Source organism: Phoca vitulina, unplaced genomic scaffold, assembly GCF_004348235.1.
Source record: "Phoca vitulina isolate PV1807 unplaced genomic scaffold, GSC_HSeal_1.0 scaffold60, whole genome shotgun sequence".
Lineage (NCBI taxonomy): Eukaryota > Metazoa > Chordata > Mammalia > Carnivora > Phocidae > Phoca > Phoca vitulina.
The window spans coordinates 9,313,479-9,332,876 of record NW_022589763.1 but is presented as its reverse complement, the minus strand read 5'-3'; the positions used below and the strand labels follow the sequence as shown (position 1 = coordinate 9,332,876).

The 19,398-nt window shown below is 45.4% G+C and overlaps 1 protein-coding gene across 2 annotated transcripts in view; it reads right to left on the bottom strand.

The window, feature by feature from the left end:
- The window catches only part of PRPS2 (phosphoribosyl pyrophosphate synthetase 2), a 48,687-nt gene extending 33,789 nt beyond the window's left edge, over positions 1-14,898 (bottom strand). The window contains exon 1 of one of the 2 annotated variants that reach the window (XM_032391152.1): positions 14,715-14,898. Coding sequence is in view for 1 of the 2 variants with exons in the window: in XM_032391151.1 (XP_032247042.1) it covers positions 3,155-3,276 (122 nt within the window). In the remaining variant the exon portion in view is untranslated. Of the gene's footprint in view, positions 1-3,154; positions 3,359-14,714 lie in introns of those variants that run through there. The other variant, XM_032391151.1, reaches the window with a different exon arrangement.
- Between the last annotated feature and the right edge of the window lie 4,500 nt (positions 14,899-19,398).

Sequence of the window (19,398 nt, the reverse complement as noted above, 5' to 3'; positions counted from 1 at the left end):
CCATCTTCGAAGCAGACCCTCCAGCCCCAGTTAACTGTCCCAGATGCCATCACACAGGGCGCTGTCCAAACTGTAGGTTTATGAGTCAAACAATTGCTGTTTTAAGCTGTTAAATTCTGGGGTGATTTGTTACACAACAGAAAACCAAAACTTTGGGTCTTTCAGTACAGCTAACCACTCCGTGGGCAGTTTAACTGACCAGAATAAAATGTTACAACAGACTTTCAGACACCTTCATTGTGGGATTTCAGCGGTCTACAGTGAAGCTGGTGCAGACATCTCTGTGCATATCTAAAATGATTCGCAGGGGCGCCTGAGTGGCTCAGCTCATGATCTCAGGGTCCTGGGATGGAGTCCTGTATCAGGCTCTACACTCAGAGGTGAGTCTGCTTGTCCCTCTCCCCCTCCCCCTGCTCCTGCTCACTCATGCTCCCTCAGTCTCTCAAATGAATAAATAAAATCCTTAAAAACAAACAAACAAATAAATCAGTAAAATGATTCAGAGATGGAAGGGAAAATCAGGAGGCCCTGTGTCTGATTAAGTGGTGTTTTAAAAGTGGGGAATGAGGGACACCTGGGTGGCTCAGTCGGTTAAGCATCTACTTTCGGCTCAGGTCATGATTTTGGGGTCCTGGGATCGAGCCCTGCATCGGGCTCCCTGCTTCAGTGGGGAGTCTGCTTCTCCTCTCCCACTTCCCCTGCTTGTGCTTGCGTTCTCCCAATAAATAAAATCTTAAAAAAAAAAAAAAAAATGGGGAGTGAGGGGGGAGGGGCGCCTGGCTGGCTCAGTTGGAGAAGCATGCTACTCTTGATCTTGGGAGTTCTTAGTTTGAACCCCACGTTGGGTATAGAGATTACTTAAAAATCAAAACCTTAAAAAAAAAAAAAAGGGAATGGAAGGAGTGATGACCAGGAGACATCAAAGCAGATTTCTGGTTCTGGCTCGGGGGAGAGGTTCAGGAATGGGCCTCTTACATGAACTAAATAAATTTTCTCTTCCTTTTACCCCGTTTCTCATCTCTAGGGCCACACAGTAAAAATCAGATCATAAGTACAATACCTAGTACAGAGAGGACTGTTTGTAAAAATCAACCTCTGGACCTAGACAGTTCATGGGAAAGAAAAGTCAGGAAGCTAACCTGTTATATTCTAAATAATAAAAACATAATGTTGGGCGCCTGGCTGGCTCAGAGAGCATGTGAGTCTTGATCGTGAGTTCAAGCCCTTCCTTGGGTGTAGAGATTACTTAAAAAACAAAACAGGGGTGCCCAGGTGGCTCAGTCAGTTAAGCGTCCGACCCTTAATTTCATCCCAGGATCTCAGGGTCCTGGGATTGAGCCCCGCATTGGGCTCTGGGCTCAGCTCAGCTCAGAGTCGGCTTGAGATTCTTTCTCCCTCTGCCCCTCCCCCTGCTCACGTGAGCTCTCGAGCACGCTCTCGCTCCCTCTAAATAAATAAAATCTTTGAAGAGTGAATTGTTAAAAAAAAAAATTAAAAAACAAAAACAAAATAAAAAAACACAATGTAACTATACAAGCAATTCCCAGACTTCATTTGAGCAGAAATCCAACAATGACTTCGCAAAGGACTTCTGAGCTAGATTAACTATGCTCCAGCAGTGAAGGATGGCGCTGCACCGGGAGAACATGGAAGGGCAACATATTTGCTTTCAAAATCCACCTCACCCAGAAATTTCTCCTCTACTTACACGACGCCACCTCCTGAACAAAAACTATTATCCCACTCTTAACAGCTACTCAAACTTGAATAGGACTGGCAAGGTATTACAACATTCAAACCTAGCTGCACTATCCTTTTCCAGAGCCCCCCACCATGCTTCCAGACTTCTGTATTAAACTCTGCAAAGCGGAAATGTCTGGCTCAAGGACTCCTGGCAGGTATAGTACCTGTTACTCCCTCACAAACGTTTCTTCACTTACATTAGCAACAGGGCTACGTATGTATACTGATTTCCCACCTGGAAGAAGGGCTTCACAGATCCTATAAAGCTGACTCAACAAAACACCATCGTCCCCATATGTATGAATCTAACTCCTCAGTATCTAAGACATTTTTGACTAATCCAAAAGTCATCAAGGTTTTCTTCTACAAAGGTTTAGTTCTAGGCTTTACATTTAAGTCTACGATCCATTTCAAGTTAAGTTTTGAAACGGTGGGAAGTCTAGATGGTTTTTGTTGCCCTTTTGGCAGCTCACACCGATTGTTCTAGCACCACTTGTTGAAAGTGTTGGTTGCTTTGGACTTGTGCCAGATATAGAAATGATCAGTAACTGCGTACAGTGCTGGACACTTAAGGGAGAGAGCTAAAAAGGAGACCCACTTGAAACTGGTCAAAGAGCTTTGCGGACTCAGGCAGGTGGAAAACGGAGCCCTGTCTCGATTCGAGGGGGGGGGGGGGGGGGGCGCCGGCTTGACCTCACGGAACGGAGACGACCACGGCTCCCGGACCTGAGACACGGGTGGCAGTTACGCCGGGCCAGGGCCTTGAGGCAGAAAAATGAGAGGAAGCCCACGGGAACCAGCACGTGCGCTCTGGTGCTCTGGCGCTCTTTAAACCCTCCGCACAAACACCCCCTCTGCTCAACCCAGAGATCCGCGCCCAGGCTGCTGGGGAGTCACCTGCCAGCTTTGAAAACGCAGATTTCCACCCACCCCCCCCCCCCCCCCCCCCTGCCCGCGGGATCCGAAGCTCCGGGGCTGGGAGGGGAAGCAGCTTTTTGAACGACCCCAGGTGAATGCAGTGCGCTGCCGGGGCTGGGGACGTGGGCGGAGCCGTCCCTCGCACGCCCGGGGTTTGGGACCAGCCTGGAGGGGACGGGGAAACCGGACGAGCACAGCCAGGGGCGTCCCTCGCCGCGTGCCCGGCACCGAGGCGGTTCCCGCCGGCCTGCGCCCACCTCTCCTCGACGCTGTGACCGCCCCGAGGTCGCCCTTCCGGGCCAGGGGCCGCCCTCCTCCGCGTCTCCCGGGCGCCGCAGCGGTGGCGCGGAGGCCGCGTCGTGGCCGTCCCGCCCCGGAAGGGGGAGCGGGCGGCCGCGGAGTGGTCCCGGGCGGGCGACGGTCCCCGCCCGGCCCCGCAGCCGCGCGCCCAGCGCCCTCCCCGGCCCGGCCCGGCCGCCGGCGCGGCCCCCACCTGGTCTCCTGGTTGCTGAACTTCTTAGTGACCACCTTGCCCAGCTCCAGGCCCAGCCGGTCGGCCACGCGCTGGGACAGGTCCTGGTGCGAGCTGCCGCTGAAGAGCACGATGTTGGGCATGGCGGAGGCGGCGGTGGCACCGGAGGCTGCGACGCGAGCGGGAAAGCGCGGCTGTCGACCAAAGGAGGAGCGGAGTGGAAGGGAGCTGGAGGGGGCGGAGTCGGGGCAGGGCCCGAGGGGGCGGGGCTGGGTGGAGCTGGAGGGGGCGGAGGAGCGGGAAAGCGCCGCGGCGGGACCGGGAGGAGGAGGAGCTGGAGGGGGCGGAGCTGGGGGGAGGAGGGGCTGAAGAGGGAGAGCTCTGGGCCCCATTTTTGACCTTTCTGCCCTGCCTGGAGAGGGAGGGCCCATGGACCAGCCTCACTGGGCACCGAGGGAGGTGCAGGAAGAGGCGACGGACGTGTCTAGCAACCAGGAGCTGTCCCCCCACCCCGGAATACCCCCAAACCCACCGCAGACGACTGGTGTGCAACTACAAGGGTCTCTCAAACTGTGGCCCGCGGGCCAGATCCACAGCGCTGCCTTTTCGTACCAGAGACCTAAGCATTGTTTTTACACATGAACATTTGCGATCTGTGTGATCATGGCTGTACTACGTTCGCAACCCAATTAAGAAAAATAGTATCCCCTTCAAAAAACAAAATAACCCTCTCCTCTCATTAGTAGGTGTGTACTGCAAAAAGTTGTACTAAATTATTATGTTTTGTCAATAAAAATATCGTGAAAATTTGTTTTCTCTCGTTATGTAAGTACCCACATAATAACCTCTCCATTTTGCTTTGTGGCTCACAAAGCCTAAATTATTTACTATCTAGTCCTTAGCTAAAATTCGCTGGTGCCTGAACTACAGAATGGCCCTGTGTCCTTGAAAAAGCCGCAGTGCCGGTGGCCATCTGAGCCCTGACCACAGATCGAGGGGCAAGGTTGCTCTCCATGGTGATGGTGAATTGGATCAAACCAAGGCCCCTCCAGCTTCCTCATTTTTAGGTAGTCATCAGGCCAGTTTCGCAAACTTCTTCCCTGTTGAGTTCTCAAAGGCCTGACCCCGGGAACCTCACCCCCAGCGCCCCCCCCCCCCCCCCGGGGGTCCCTGGCCCCCCCCCCCCCCCGCCCCCCACGGCTCTCCATAGCCCTGGAGCCTCTCCATAGCCCTGGAGCCGACTGCCTTCCCCTCTCTCCCTGCAGACCAGAGCAAAAAAGATTTTCTCAAGCAAATGCAGTCCTGGAGCCAACCCCTGGGCACAAATCAAATGTAGGGGAAAGGAATGTATTATGTGGCAACGGAGGACCCGCGTGTTAGTGATGCGGGCCAATTTAATGCTTCTCAATGGCAACAGATTAAACAGGTCAGATAAATGGCTGGGTTTTACCTAACATTGCCAAGAATTGGCCCTCCATCCACACAGAAGGCTACTTGCAGGCGGGTTGTAGCCCAATGTAAACTGACTCCTATTATTGGGATTTGGGGGATTCCTGGGATTATTCATGTAATTGGGATTTTTCATCTGGGCCCATGTACTTTTCAAATTTGATTACCTAGCACATCAAGTGTTTCTTGAAACTCCTGAATCGGTTCGCTTACCAAAAAGCTGTCCAAAAGCACCAATTCTGGCAGCATTTCTGCCCCTTTTTCATTCTTCCTGGAGATGTGTCTGTGCTCTATTATTAAAAAAGAAAAAAAAACCCAACCCTATTTGCAGTGATTTATTATCTATGTGTTTTACAGTTAATTACCATAGCAATGAGATTTATACTGATACTCAAACATATGTCTAAAATTTTTATTGAATGAGTCTGCTAATGTAATTATTTTTAAACTCTCCTAATAAAATTTTCTACTAACAATATTACTGTAATTTTTATGTCCTTAAAATTTTTCTCATAGACAAGCTACATACATGTTCTTTTCGGGGGGAAAGTGGCTTCTCATTAGCATGGCAGGGCCATGGTCTTCGCTAACAAAACTGATAGACTCTATCATACAGTAGAAGTTAAAGCCCCTGGTCTCTGAGAATGTTAATGGTTGGGGATTTGGAAGCTAGGGTTGAATCCTCACAAACCATGACTTCAATACTACCAGGGAGAAGCAAGATCTAGGTGGGGGCAACTAAGAAAATGGTTGTTGGCTCAACACTTTGATGAATTACTAGGCTTGAATGCTGAGGGTAAACAAGGAGAAATGTACCACTGGGATCATCTAAAATCATCATGAGTAGCAGACTGCCCAGAAAGCTGTCACTGGTAAATGTTTAGGCTTTAAAGAACAGTTGTAGGTGATTTCATTTAAGTGCAAACACTTTCTCTCTGAAGCCCTTTATCTTTGACCCAAAGGACCCAGGTTGTTCTGACAAGATCTTGGTCTAGAGCAGGTTTCTCAACCCTGGCACTACTGACATTTGGGCTGGGTAATTCCTTGCAATGGTGCTGTCCTGTTCATCGGAGGATGTTTAGCAACATCCCTGGCCTCTACCCACTAGATGCCAATAGCACTTCCCACCGGTTGTGACAACCGAGTCTCTGCAGACATCGCCAAATGTCCCCTAAGGAGTAAAATCATGCCAGCTTGAGTACCCCTTGTCTGAACGAACCCCTGTCCCTTTCCTCCACATAGACCTTTCCTCAGGGCTCTTTGGGCTTCCTCACAGAATGGCTGCAGGGTTCCAAGAAGGAAAGTCTCAATGAGCAAATACTTATCAAGCCTCTGGTATTATCAAATTTGCCAATGTCCCACTGGTCAAAGCAAGTTATGTGGCAAAACCAGCATCGGTATGGTATGGGACCACATATGGGCGTCAATACTAGGTCCGCCAGTCCACCAATGGTCTACCACAGTGTACTTCTTGGACAGAATGTGGAGTTGAGGGAGCCTCCAGGAAAATGGAACACACGTACAAAGACTCAAGACTCAGGATGAATTGAACATATGCCATACGTATATGTGATCTCAGAATTTGGACATATTGTAAAATATTCATTATTTGAAGATAAAATGTTAGGGGAGAAAATAAGATATTTCCTTTGTTGGCTTCTACCTTCACTGACTCATCAATAGGGCTAATATGAGAAAACACTGATTTGAGTTCGTGAACAGTTTCTCATCATGTATTCCGCACATCATTTGGCCAAGATCTTTGTATATAGTTAGAGCCCTCAATATTTGCAAAATGAATTTATTCCCAACTATCCTAGGGCTGAGAAATGGAAGAAATGGCCCAAAGTTGCATGGCTAATAAAAGGCAGCAAAGGAATCAGAATGCAGGCCTTTGAACTCAGTCCTTTTCTCTCCAGAACGGTGCTGTCCGAAAGAAGTAAAACGCAAGCCACATACGTAATTTACATTTTTTGTAGCCATATTTAAAAAGAGTAAAGAGAAACCAGTGATGTTATTTTAATGACACACTTTATTTAACCTAATATGTCCCAAATGTTATCACTCCTACATGTAATCAATATAAAAAAAATTAATGAGATGTATTGCATTCTTTTTTTGCTCATATGAAGTCTTTGAAATCCAGTGTATACTTTACAACTACAGCACATCTCAGTTTGGACTCACTGTATTTCCAGGGCTCAACAACTACCTGTGGCTAGCGGTTGCTATGAGAACAAGGAGCTCTAGAACATCGGTTCTTTTTATTTTATTTTATTTTTTTAAAGATTTTATTTATTTATTTGACAGAGAGAGAGTTAGCGAGAGCAGGAACAGAAGCAGGGGGAGTGGGAGAGGGAGAAGCAGGCTTCCCGCCGAGCAGGGAGCCCGATGTGGGGCTCGATCCCAGGACCCCGGGACCCTGGGATCATGACCTGAGCCGAAGGCAGACGCTTAACCGACTGAGCCACCCAGGCGCCCCTAGAACATTGGTTCTTAAGAGCAGTGCCAAGACACCCTGATGCAGCCGTTCGATTGGGTGTTTTTCTTAGGAGTGTGGCAAATAATTGCTAACCGATTATAAACTGCTAGAGTTTATAAATAATTTACTTTAAAATGCAAGTTAAAATAAATACAAGTTTATTAGTGACATTTTCACTCATCAAGTTTTTTTCTGATTTTTATTTCTATATCATTTCCTTTTATTTTCTATCATTTAAAGAAAAAAAATTTTAATAGAGAAGAGTAGAATTAACATCCATAAACCTATCACCTAGATTTAGCAGCTATCAAAATTTTGCCAGATTTGGTGTGCCTGGGTAGCTCAGTCGGTTAAGTTCCCGACTCTTGATTTCAGCTCAGGTCATGATCTCAGGGTGGCGAGATCGAGCCTCTTGTGGAGCCCTGTATCAACCCCCACATCGACCCCTACATGGACCCCACCCCCCACCGTATCCAGCCCCGCTCAGTGGGCTCAGTGGGGAGTCTGCTTCCCTTCCCCCCTCCCCCACTGCCCCTCTCCCACTTTCATTCTCTCTCTCTTAAATAAATAAAATGAATCAAAAAAAAAATTGCCATATTTGCCTCATCTGTTTCGTCTGACTAAATTACAGTCATTTTATATTCACCTCTAAATTCTTTAGTCTGTGTCTATAAAAAGATAAAGATATCACACCATATATAAAAAGTAACTCAAAATGGACCAAAGCCCTAAATGTAAGAGCTATAGCTGTGAAATTCTCAGAAGAAAAGGTAACCCTTCATGACCTTGGGTTAGGCAACGATCTCTTTAATATGACACCAAAAGCACAAGCAACAGCAACAACATAAATAGATAAACTAGAAATCAAACTTTTAAACTTTTGTGTTTCAAAGGATACCATCAAGAAAGGAAGGACAACCCAAAGCATGGGGGAAAATGTTTGCAACTGATCTGATGAGGGAACTATATCTAGAATGTATAAAAAATGGCCATAACCCAATGAAAGACAAATAATTTATAAAATGGGCAAAGGAACCTGCACATGGATGTTTATAGCATCTTTATACATAATTGCCAAAAACTGAAAGCAACCAGGATGTCCTTCAGTAGGTAAACGGATAAACTATGATACATCTAGACAATGGAATATTATTCAGTACTGAGACAAAATGTGCTATCAAGCCATAAAAAGACACACAGGAACCTCAAATGTATATTACTAAGTAAAAGAAGCCAATCTGAAAAGGCTACATAGTGTATAGTGTATGATTCCAAGGATGCGGATGTTCTGGAAAAGGCAAGACTAAGGAAACAGTAAAAAAAAAAAAAAAAAAAAAAAAAAAAAAGATCAGTGGTTGCCAGGGGTTGGGGAGAGGGAGGGATGAAGAGACGGAGCACAGAGGATTTTCAGCACAGTGAAATTACCCTGTATGACGCTACAGTGGTGGATACATGTTGTTATACATTTGTCGGAACCCTTAGAATGTACACCGCGAGCGAACCCTGACGTAAACTATGGATCTGGGTTGATAGTAATGTGTCATTGTTGGTTCATCATTTGTAACAAATGTGGTACAGGGTGGTGATGGTCAGGGAAGCTGTGCTGTGCGTGGAGGCAGGGGGTATATGGATGGGAACTCTCTGTACTTTCCACTCGATTTTGCTGTGAACCCAAAACTGCTCTTTTTTTTTTTTTTTTTTAAGATTTTATTTATTTATTTGACAGAGAGAGAGACAGTGAGAGAGGGAACACAAGCAGGGGGAGTGGGAGAGGGAGAAGCAGGCTTCCCGCAGAGCAGGGAGCCCGATGCTGGGCTCGATCCCAGGACCCCGGACCATGACCCGAGCCGAAGGCAAATGCTTAATGACTGAGCCACCCAGGCGCCCCCCAAAACTGCTCTTTAAAAAAAAAAAACCAAAACACCAACAAAGTACATTTAGAAATAAAAAAAAGAAAAGAAGCAAAGGATCTGAATAGATACTTCTCCACAGAAGATATACAAAGGGCTAACAAACACATGAAAAGATGATTGATCAGCATCATTAGCCATCGGGGGAAAAGCATATGAAAACCACAGTGAGATACCACTTCATATCCACTAGGATGGCCATAATCAAAAAGACAGGTAAGACAAATGTTGGTGAGAATGTGGAGAAATTACAACCCTCATTCACTGCTGGCGGGAATTGAAAATGGTGCCACTGCTTTGGAAAATAGTCTGGCAGTTCCTCAAACAGTTAAACACAGAATTACCATATGACCCTGCAATTTCACTCTTAGGTGTATAGCCGAAAATTGAAACCGGGTGCTCAAATAGTTGACATGAATGTTCATAGCGGTACTATTCACAATAGTCAAAAGATAAAAACAACCCAGATGTCCATGAACTGATGAGTAGCCAAACAAAATGTGATGCCTCCACACAATGGAGTATCATTCAGCCATAAAAAGGAATAAAATTCTGATACATGCTATGACGTGGGGAACCTTAAAAATAGTATGCTAAGTGAAAGAAGCCAGTTACCACAGAGGACCACATATTGCTTGATTCCATGTTCAGAATAGGCAAGTCTATAGACAGAAAGTAAATGAGGTGTCGCCAGGGGCTGGGGGCTGGGGGCACTAGCGGGTGACGGTTAAGGGGTGTGGGGTTTCTTTTGGGGGTTATGAAAATATTCTAAAGTTCTAAAATGGATTGTGGAGATGGATGCACAACTATGTGAATATACTAAGAGCCATTGAATTTTGCACTTTAAATGGGCGAATTGAATGGTACATAAATTATATCGCAGTAAGAGCGGTTCAAAAAAAAAAGATAAGGACATTTTTCTTGGGGCGCCTGGGTGGCTCAGTGGGTTAAGCGGCTGCCTTCGGCTCATGATCCCAGGGTCCTGGGATCGAGCCCCACGTCAGGCTCCCTGCTCAGCGGGGAGCCTGCTTCTCCCTCTCCCTCTGCCTGCCGCTCTGCCTACTTGTGCTCTCTATCTCTCTGTCAAATAAATAAATAAAATCTTAAAAAAAAAAGACACTTTTCTTCATGATTCCAGCACCACGATCACATCTAACATATTAACATGTCATTGTCCTGCTATCAGTCATACTGAAGCTGATCACTGGTTTAAGGTGGTGACAGCCTGAGTTCTCCACAATAAGGCTTTCTACCCTACAAAATGCTAGTTTTCCAGTTCTATCATTCCTTCCTGTCTACAAACACTAGCTGGAATTCCTCAGTAAAGAAGAGCTTAAAAAACAAAAAAAAAACAAAAACAGAAGAGCTTCCCTTCATCTTCTGGGGCTCCTTGGTTACCCCAAAATAGAGTTCGTACTGGAAATGCAAGACAAAAGTTTCATTTTCTTTCCCTTTAATAATCAATCTTCAGAGAAAGGGGTTTGGTGTCTAAATGCTACCTCCCACTAAAAGGGACCAGAGATCCTTGTGGATTTGGTAGATCCAAGGTCTGGGGCAGGGAAGGGACAATGTGAGCCAGGACATCTTGCCTCAGCTATATCAAAGACAAGGAGGAGTATGTCCAGAGGATAAAGAAACCAGCTTGAAGGAGTTGCTACTGATCAAAGGTAGGACAGTGTGAACAGCAAAAATTCGTGGAATGATAATTGCCTGAAATGTACCAAATATGTTAAAATCAATGAGTCTACAATGACACTCAATTAAATGAAAACCAGAACAAAACAAAGAGAAGTAAACCTCACTTGAACCCAATGAAGAGGAATATTAGACTAAGTCCTTTCCATGAAAATTGGCCATTAAAGAGTAAGCTTTCTTGAGAGGCAAAGTGCAGATGGAATTAACTGATTTCTTGGGTAGTTACATATCATCTGATGCTTTCCATGTAGGTCAGATCAGTCACTTCTGGAAATTAGATCAAAGATAAAGGCTCTGGTGCCCTCAGTGGGCTTAAGAGAGCTAGATACAGCACACATAATTCAAGCAGAGGAGTCAAAGGCATGGAATTCCCAACCGGGGTGTGTAGATAGGAGCATGAGGAGGTTTTACAGCGGTGGAGCTGGAAGCTTCTTAAATGGGATACACCATTTGCATTGTTGTGAGAAGGTGGGGTAATGTTCTGATGAGAGGAGCAACAGGGTCAGTTAAACTGAGCTTCATTTTAGTGTGAGCCAAACTGACAGAGTAGAGGGTCTAAATTAAGTAGGGACCAATAAGAGCAAGTTACTGCAGATCCTTTCTAGAATAAGGTAGCCATTGAGAGAAGGAATAATGATATTAGACCTGTATATAACACTTACTACATGGCAGACCTTCACAGCAACCCTATGTAATCAGTCTTATTACTCTCACCCCCATTTCACAGGTAGAGAAACTAAGGAACAGAGAGGTTAAGTAACTTACCCGAGGTCACACAGCTTCGTAGTGGAGCCAGGCAGCTTTACCTACTGCCTCTTACTTCATTATGTAAGTGGGAGCAGTTGAAGAAGGCTGTCTATTTTGGATCAATGTGGTCTATAAAAAGAGTACTTCTTCCTTATGTTTCCTGCTCCTAAATAATCCCAGTAACACAATTTTGATAAAGATTATCCCACCCACCCAACATTTTTTGGAATGTTGTTGGAATAACTCCAAGCATGATCCTGGGCTTTCTTATCTTCTTTGTTCTTTTTATAAGCTCTCCTTACCGTCATCTAGGCCCATGACTGAATCCCAATGACTTAATATACACATTTATATCTCCAGCTCCGATCTCTCTCGAGGGCTAGGCTTGAACATCCAACTCTACAACAGGGGTCGGCAAGCTAAGGCCAAATCCTGTTCACAGCCTGTTTTGTAAATAAAGTGTTACACAATCACACACTTATCCATTGCCTCTGGCTGTCATTGTCTATGGCCACAAGAACAGAGTTGAGGAGGTGGGGCAGAAATCAGGTGGATTTAGGGGCGCCTGGGTGGCTCAGTCGTTAAGCGTCTGCCTTCGGCTCAAGTAATGATCCCAGAGTCCTGGGATCGAGCCCCGCATCGGGCTCCCTGCTCGGCGGGAAGCCTGCTTCTCCTTCTCCTACTCCCCCTGCTTGTGTTCCCTCTCTCACTGTGTCTCTGTCAAATAAATAAAATCTTAAAAAAAAAAAAAAAAAAAGAAATCATGTGGCTTTAAAGCCTCAGTATTTACTGTTTGGTCCTTTACAGAAGAAGCCGGGCCTCTCCAATGAGAAGTCTTTCTTTTTTTCCTCCAGCTTTACTGAGATAAAATTGACATGTAACTTATGTACGTTTAAGGTGTACAAAGTGTTGATCTGCTACACTTACGTATTGCAAAATGATGACTACCATGGCATTAGCGAACTCCTCTAGCATGTCACATAATTACCATTTCTGTCTTGTGGTGAGAACAATTAAGATCTACTCTCTTAGCGACTTTCAAGTAGATAATAGAGTATTATTAACTGTAATCACCATGCTGTACATGAGCTCCCCGAGCTGGTTAATCTTATAACTGGAAGTTCGTACCCTTTGACCAACACCTCCCCATTTCCCCCACCCCATGGCCCCTGGTAACCACCACTCTGCTCTGTGTTGTTCTGAGTTTGGCTTATTTATTTTTAATTTGTTTAGTAATCCCTACACCCAACGTGGGGCTTGAACTCACAACCCTGAGATCAAGAGTTGCATGCTCCACTGACTGAGCCAGCCAAGCACTCCTTTGGTTTTTTTAGATTCCATACAGTATTTGTTTTTCTCAATCTGGCTTATTTCACTTAGCATAATGGCCTCAAGGTCCATCCATGTTGTTGAAAACAGCAGGATTTCCTTCTTACTCGTGGCTGAGTAATATTCCACTGTGTGTGCACACACAAGCACACACACATCTTTTTTCTTTATTTTTTTTTTCTTTTAAAGATTTTGTTTATTTATTTGAGAAAGAGCGAGAGAGAGCGCGTGCATGAGCACGGGGGTAGGGGCAGAGGGAGAGGGAGAGGGAGAAGCAGACTCCCCGCTGAGCAGGGAGCCCAATGTGGGACTCGATCCCAGGACCCTGGGATCATGACCCGAGCCAAAGGCAGACGCTTAACCATCTGAGCCACTCAGGTGCCCCACACATCTTTATTCATTCATCTGCTGATTTGATGCTTCTCCTCTCAACAACCCATTCTTCCCTCTTTACATAGCTCCACTAACCATCCAGTTGCTCGAGTCAAAAATACGTGAAGCATCCTTGATCCTGACCTTCCCACTGCTTTTCATGTGCTGAGACTGTCGGTTCTGTTTGCAAAGTCTCGATCCAAGCCTGTTCACTTCTCTCCATGTCCATGGCCACCAGCCAGCCCCAGCATGGACCTCCTCCACAGTATTTTCATATCTTAGCCTCCTCCAGCCCCTTTCCACACAGCAATCAGAATGATTTTTTAAAATCAAACCTATTTGTATCATGTCACCCACCTGCTTAAAACCCATCTATGGCTTCCGATGCTACTTGGAACTGGGCTGTGCTTAATCTGCCAGCTTCATGTGCCCTTCCCTCACTGACTTTCAGCTTCTCTAGTCTCCTGCCTAAAACACGTGTAAGTCTTCTGGCCACAGGACCCTTGCATATGTGCCTTCCTCTCTCACAAAGCTCTTTCCACTGGCTCCTCCATCACAGGCTTGACTCCTTTGATCTCTTGGTCTCAGTTTATAAATGTCATTTCTTTAACCTCCCCTCAAACCACAGGTCTCCTTCCTCTCCCACCGCCACTCCAGTTTCTCTTTTTCTCATTGCTCCCTGTGTGGGCTGCCATCATAGCATTTATCCTAATCTGTAATTATCATCTCACTGCTTTTATGTGCACATCACCTCTCTGTTCCATTAGTAACTAGACTGTAAGTAGCACAAAGTCAGAGATTGGGTCAGTCTCGGTCACAGCTTTATCCTCAGAGTCCAGCACAGGGTTTGGCCAGAGAGTATTTTCAGCTTTGCCAGCTGTAGGGTCCCTGCCACAAATACTCAAGTCTGCTGCAGCACGAAAGCAGCCACACGGGGAAGCCAATGCACACGGCTGTGTTTCAGTAGAACTCTATTTATGGGCACTGCAGTGTAACTGTCGTCTTATTTAATGTGTCATGAAATATTATTCTTTTGGGTTTTTTTTTCTTTTTTTTTTTTGCCTCCAACCACTTAAAACTGTAAAAACCATTCTTAGCTCAAAGGCTGTACAGAAGCATTTGGCCATAAGTAGTTTGCCAGCCCCTCATCTAGCACATTGCTTGGCAGATTCTCCCAATTTTTTTCTTTCCTTTCTTTTTTTGGAAATAAAGAAGACATGCAGGGAAGAACTTAAAAATGAGAAACGTTCTCCAAACAATACTCCTTAAGTGTGCATTCAGAGAGGACGCAACGCATGGTTAGACACAAATGTGATTATTTTGCAATTGACATGATCCATATAGACCGCAACCAAAAGTCCCTTCATCGCTCGGCAGCTTCCGAAAGATCCACTTCCCTCTGTGTTGTGCAGACACGGCCACTCTCGTAAATACCAGTGATAAAATAGGAATTAATATCAAGTGACCCCTAGAAACTTCTTAGAGAGATGACGAATAACTCAACAAAACATGTCTATCTGATCATTATATAATACGGGACACACACACACACACACACACACACACACACACACACCCCAAAGCTTTCCAGTTTTACCATTGGCTTTTTGTTCCTCTGGATTCTGAATTGCCCCAACCTCTTCTTCTCTTTCACCAGAACACGGAGACCCCTTTCCTTGGAGGAGCGGGTCTTGACCACGAGAACAGCACCCAAGTCAGCGATGCGCATGCTCCGTTGACTCTTGACTCTTGACGCTGTTCTTTACACCGCCAGCCATTCTCGGTTCCCACTGCCATTCAAGTCATCAGAACTGTGATGCTAAAACGATTTCTCTTTGTTCTCCTGCGCTTTTGTTCCTCAGGCTCAGAGGTGTCCGTTAAAGAGACTGTTTATGCCATATAATTAATTTAGCAAAGGTAGTGGGGAAGTGTTGAGATCAATGATTCCTCGTGTTTATTAAAAAAAAAACCCTTTATTTAAAAAAAAAACTGTTTCTTTCTTTCTATAAAGAAAATGAATAATTTTTGAAACAAAGAAAATGAGTAATTTTTGAAAACTTTTTTTTTCTCCAACATAGAACTCTAAAGGGGGTGAAAGAGTTCAGAATGTACTTTTCTGAAGATTTATCATATATAAGAATCTGATTTACAAGCACAGCTTTTTAGCAAAAAAATGTTCCTTTCTCTGAATGCCAACTTACGACAACGATCTACATATCAGTTCTCAAAAGCATGATGTGATTTTCTTGATCTTTTTTTTTAAAGATTTTATTTATTTATTTGAGAGAGAGAATGAGATAGAGAGAGAGAGAGCATGAGAAGGGGGAGGGTCAGAGGGAGAAGCAGGCTCCCTGCTGAGCAGGGAGCCCGACGCCGGACTCCATCCTGGGACTGCAGGATCATGACATGAGCCGAAGGCAGTCACTCAACCAACTGAGCCACCCAGGTGCCCGATTTTCTTGATCTTTTGAAAGAAGAATAATGTGACCTTATTCAGGCTTGAAAAAGTCTCAGCTCATGTGTCTTTGGGGAAAAAGCCACGCTTAGTAAATTATTAACCCCACTGGCACTCCTTCAAGGTTACGCTATCATAGGTAAGAGAGGGACTGTAGCCAAGATCATGAATTTTAGTTCAAACACACTCCTCTGGAATATTTAGACCCTTAAATTTCAGGTGCTTTAAATTCAGTCAATAGAATATATTTAATAAACACCTCTACTGAGTGAAATACAAAGCATTGGGTATAAATCATCTCAGTTTAATATAGAAAAAGGTTGCTCGTGAATTCCTTCATTAACGGAAACCCCAGAGGGAACATGAGTCCCTAGTATGCGCCACACTCCTTCACATACAGACATTCAGTTCTCCCCACAACCCCGTGGGCTATGGAAAACTGAGGCTCAGAGAAGGTTAGTAAGGCATTCCAGGTGAGTGGTGGGCAAGCATTTGAACTCCCCTCTCTGTTTCTTCTTCCTTTTTTTTTAAGATTATTTATTTGACAGCGAGAGAGAGCACAAGTAGGGGGGAGGAGTAGAGGGAGAGGGAGAAGCAGATTCCCCACTGAGCAGGGAGCCCGATGCGGGACTCGATCCCAGGACCCCGAGATCATGACCTGAGCCGAAGGCAGGCACTTGACCAACTGAGCCACCCAGGCGCCCCTCCCCTCTCTGTTTCTATGTTCCAATTTTTTTATATGTTGAAACACAGAATCTAATTGCTCACTCTTCAATATTGGATTTGGGAACCAGTGGGATTCTAGACACCTGATGACAGCCACCAGTGAAATAAATATATTTATAACTGCAGTGGGAATAAAATTAATATAAAAATCCATACACACATAAAATTATAAGTGTGCTCCCTGTATACTCTAAATAAATGAAACTATACCAACCCCAAACTGCTTACCAAGTAGTCTAAGCGGTAGCATATCGCTCACTGGATTTCGTAATAATTTTCAAATAATTTCTGATTTTTTAGAAATGGTTGATATGCTCTGTTATTTGACGCAGCTACGATCAGCTAAATGATGCCTCTGTCCGAGCCGTGATGTAACACAAGGAACCACATCTAACTCTTCCAGTGATGGTCCCCTTAAATGGATGTGGGCCCCAATGCCAGATCTTGGATTTGTCGCGGCCCAGGGACCAGCAGGCTGGGTGCCCCAGATCTGAGCCTGTGAATACCACGACGTTCTTCGGCACAGCACGGACCAGGAGAACTATGGCTCTGCAGATCATGAGGCCACCAACACCCCTTGCCCCAGCCTGCTGGGCACCCCTGCCCATTGCCATCACTAAGTACCCTCCACCCCACTGCCCCCACATCCCATTGCCTGCCTTTGAAGCTGCCAGTAAGCTCTATTATCTGGTGACTTCTTATCTAATCAGCAGAGAGTATATGCTAACGGCAACATTATTCTCGCCCTCAATTTACTCTCAGCCTCTGATGAACCCACAGCAAATTGATGAAAACATTTTTCAGCTGCTTTTCCTAGCTGGGATATTAATATATTTAATATCTCTATAACCGGGGCGCCTGGGTGGCTCAGTCGTTGGGCGTCTCCCTTCGGCTCAGGTCATGATCCCAGGGTCCTGGGATCGAGCCCCGCATCGGGCTCCCTGCTTGGCGGGAAGCCTGCTTCTCCCTCTCCCACTCCCCCTGCTTGTGTTCCCTCTCTAGCTGTGTCTCTCTCTCTGTCAAATAAATAAATAAAATCTTTAAAAAAAATCTTTCTATAACCTACTGAGACACACAGCCACTACAACGCTTGGTTATCATGACGTTCAATGACAGGGCGGTTACCATCCACTAACACGTTTGTATTTGAAGGCAAGTTATTCAGTAGTTTCACTACTGCTAGCAGTCACTATGTTGCTATTTACCAATTAGCATAGACATATATCCATGTCAGGTTGAAACTTCTGAAACTGCTGACAGTCAACCATTTCTGACCGGCCCAAACAGCAATTTCGAAATGTGTGGTTGCACCTGCCAGTTCTAACAACTCGAATGGCGGTACTGGGTACACCTGTGGAATCGGCTCCCTGACTGAGATAAACGTGCTTCTCTCTCGGCCAGTGGTTCTCAAGCAGAGGCAATTTAGTCCCCCAGTAGTGCTGAGGCTGAGAAAGCCCGCTCTAGGCTAATCTGTCGACTAGCTGGCCACGCCTGGGTGTGCTACCCTCGCTTGCATTTCACATCGCTCAGTTTCTTCGGGCCCTTCCTTTGTGCTGAATCTCGACTAGTACACCACTTATATTTCATTAACTTGGTAAAGACAAAACAATTGGAAACCAGAAGCTAGGAAACTGGTAGACCACAAATAAAAAAAAAAAAAAAGCAGCTCTACTGTGATTGTAAAACATTTTGGGACGCCTGGCTGGCTCAGTTGGTAGACCGTGTGACTCTTGATCTCAAGGTCATGAGTTCAAGGCCCAGGTTGGGTGTAGAGCCTACTTAAAAAAACAGACCACAAAACAAAACAAAGAAAGAAAGAGAAAACAAATGAGTAATGCCGTTGTCTACTGCTTACAGGGAGTCCATGTCTATAGCAGCGGGTCCTCATTTTTTCCAGACTTTTCACCTAAAACCTCCCCTAACAGATCCTCTGCCTCACCCACAGTGGTTTACCCAATTGTCTTAAGATATCTTGTTCTTTCTGGGATTTTTACGTTTACCCATACTGGAACTCAGCTGTGTTTTCACCCTTATTCTCTACTTACTTGCTGCACTTACCATGGTGATGCTCACGGACAACCTGCTTGTTCAATATGCGTTTTTTTGTTTTTTTTAATTTATTCATTTGAGACAGAGAGATACAGAGAGAGAGAGAGAGGGAGAGAGAGAGAGCATGAGCAGGGGAGAGGCAGAGGAAGAGGGAGAAGCAGGCACCCAGCCGAGCCAAGAGCCAGACGTGGGGCTCGATCCCAGGATCCTGGGATCATGACCTGAGCCGAAGGCAGACGCTTAACCATCTGAGCCACCCAGGCGCCCTCAATATGTGTTTTATGAATTAACTGAGTGAACATATTTCACACGTTATTTTATATAGTTCCTTTTTTTTTTTTAAGATTTTATTTATTTATTTGACAGAGAGAGACACAGCGAGAGAGGGAACACAAGCAGGGGGAGTGGGAGAGGGAGAAGCAGGCTTCCCGCAGAGCAGGGAGCCCGATGCGGGGCTCGATCCCAGGACCCTGGGACCATGACCTGAGCCGAAGGCAGACGCTTAACAACTGAGCCACCCAGGCGCCCCTATATAGTTCCTTTTAAAGTAAACTGTATTGGGGCAACTGGGTGGCGCAGTCTGTTGAGCATCTGACTCTTTTTTTTTTTAAATTTTTTTTATTGTTATGTTAATCCCCATACATTACATCATTAGTTTTAGATATAGTGTTCCATGATTCATTGTTTGTGCATAACACCCAGTGCTCCATGCAGAACGTGCCCTCCTCAATACCCATCACCAGGCTAACCCATCCTCCCAACCCCCTCCCCTCTAGAACCCTCAGTTTGTTTTTCAGAGTCCATCGTCTCTCATGGTTCTTCTCCCCCTCCGATTTCCCCCCCTTCATTCTTCCCCTCCTGCTACATTCTTCTTCTTCTTTTTTTCTTTCTTAACATATATTGCATTATTTGTTTCAGAGGTACAGATCTGAGATTCAACAGTCCTGCACAATTCACAGCGCTTACCAGAACACATACCCTCCCCAGTGTCCATCACCCAGTCACTCCATCCCTCCCATCCCACCCCCCACTCCAGCAACCCTCAGTTTGT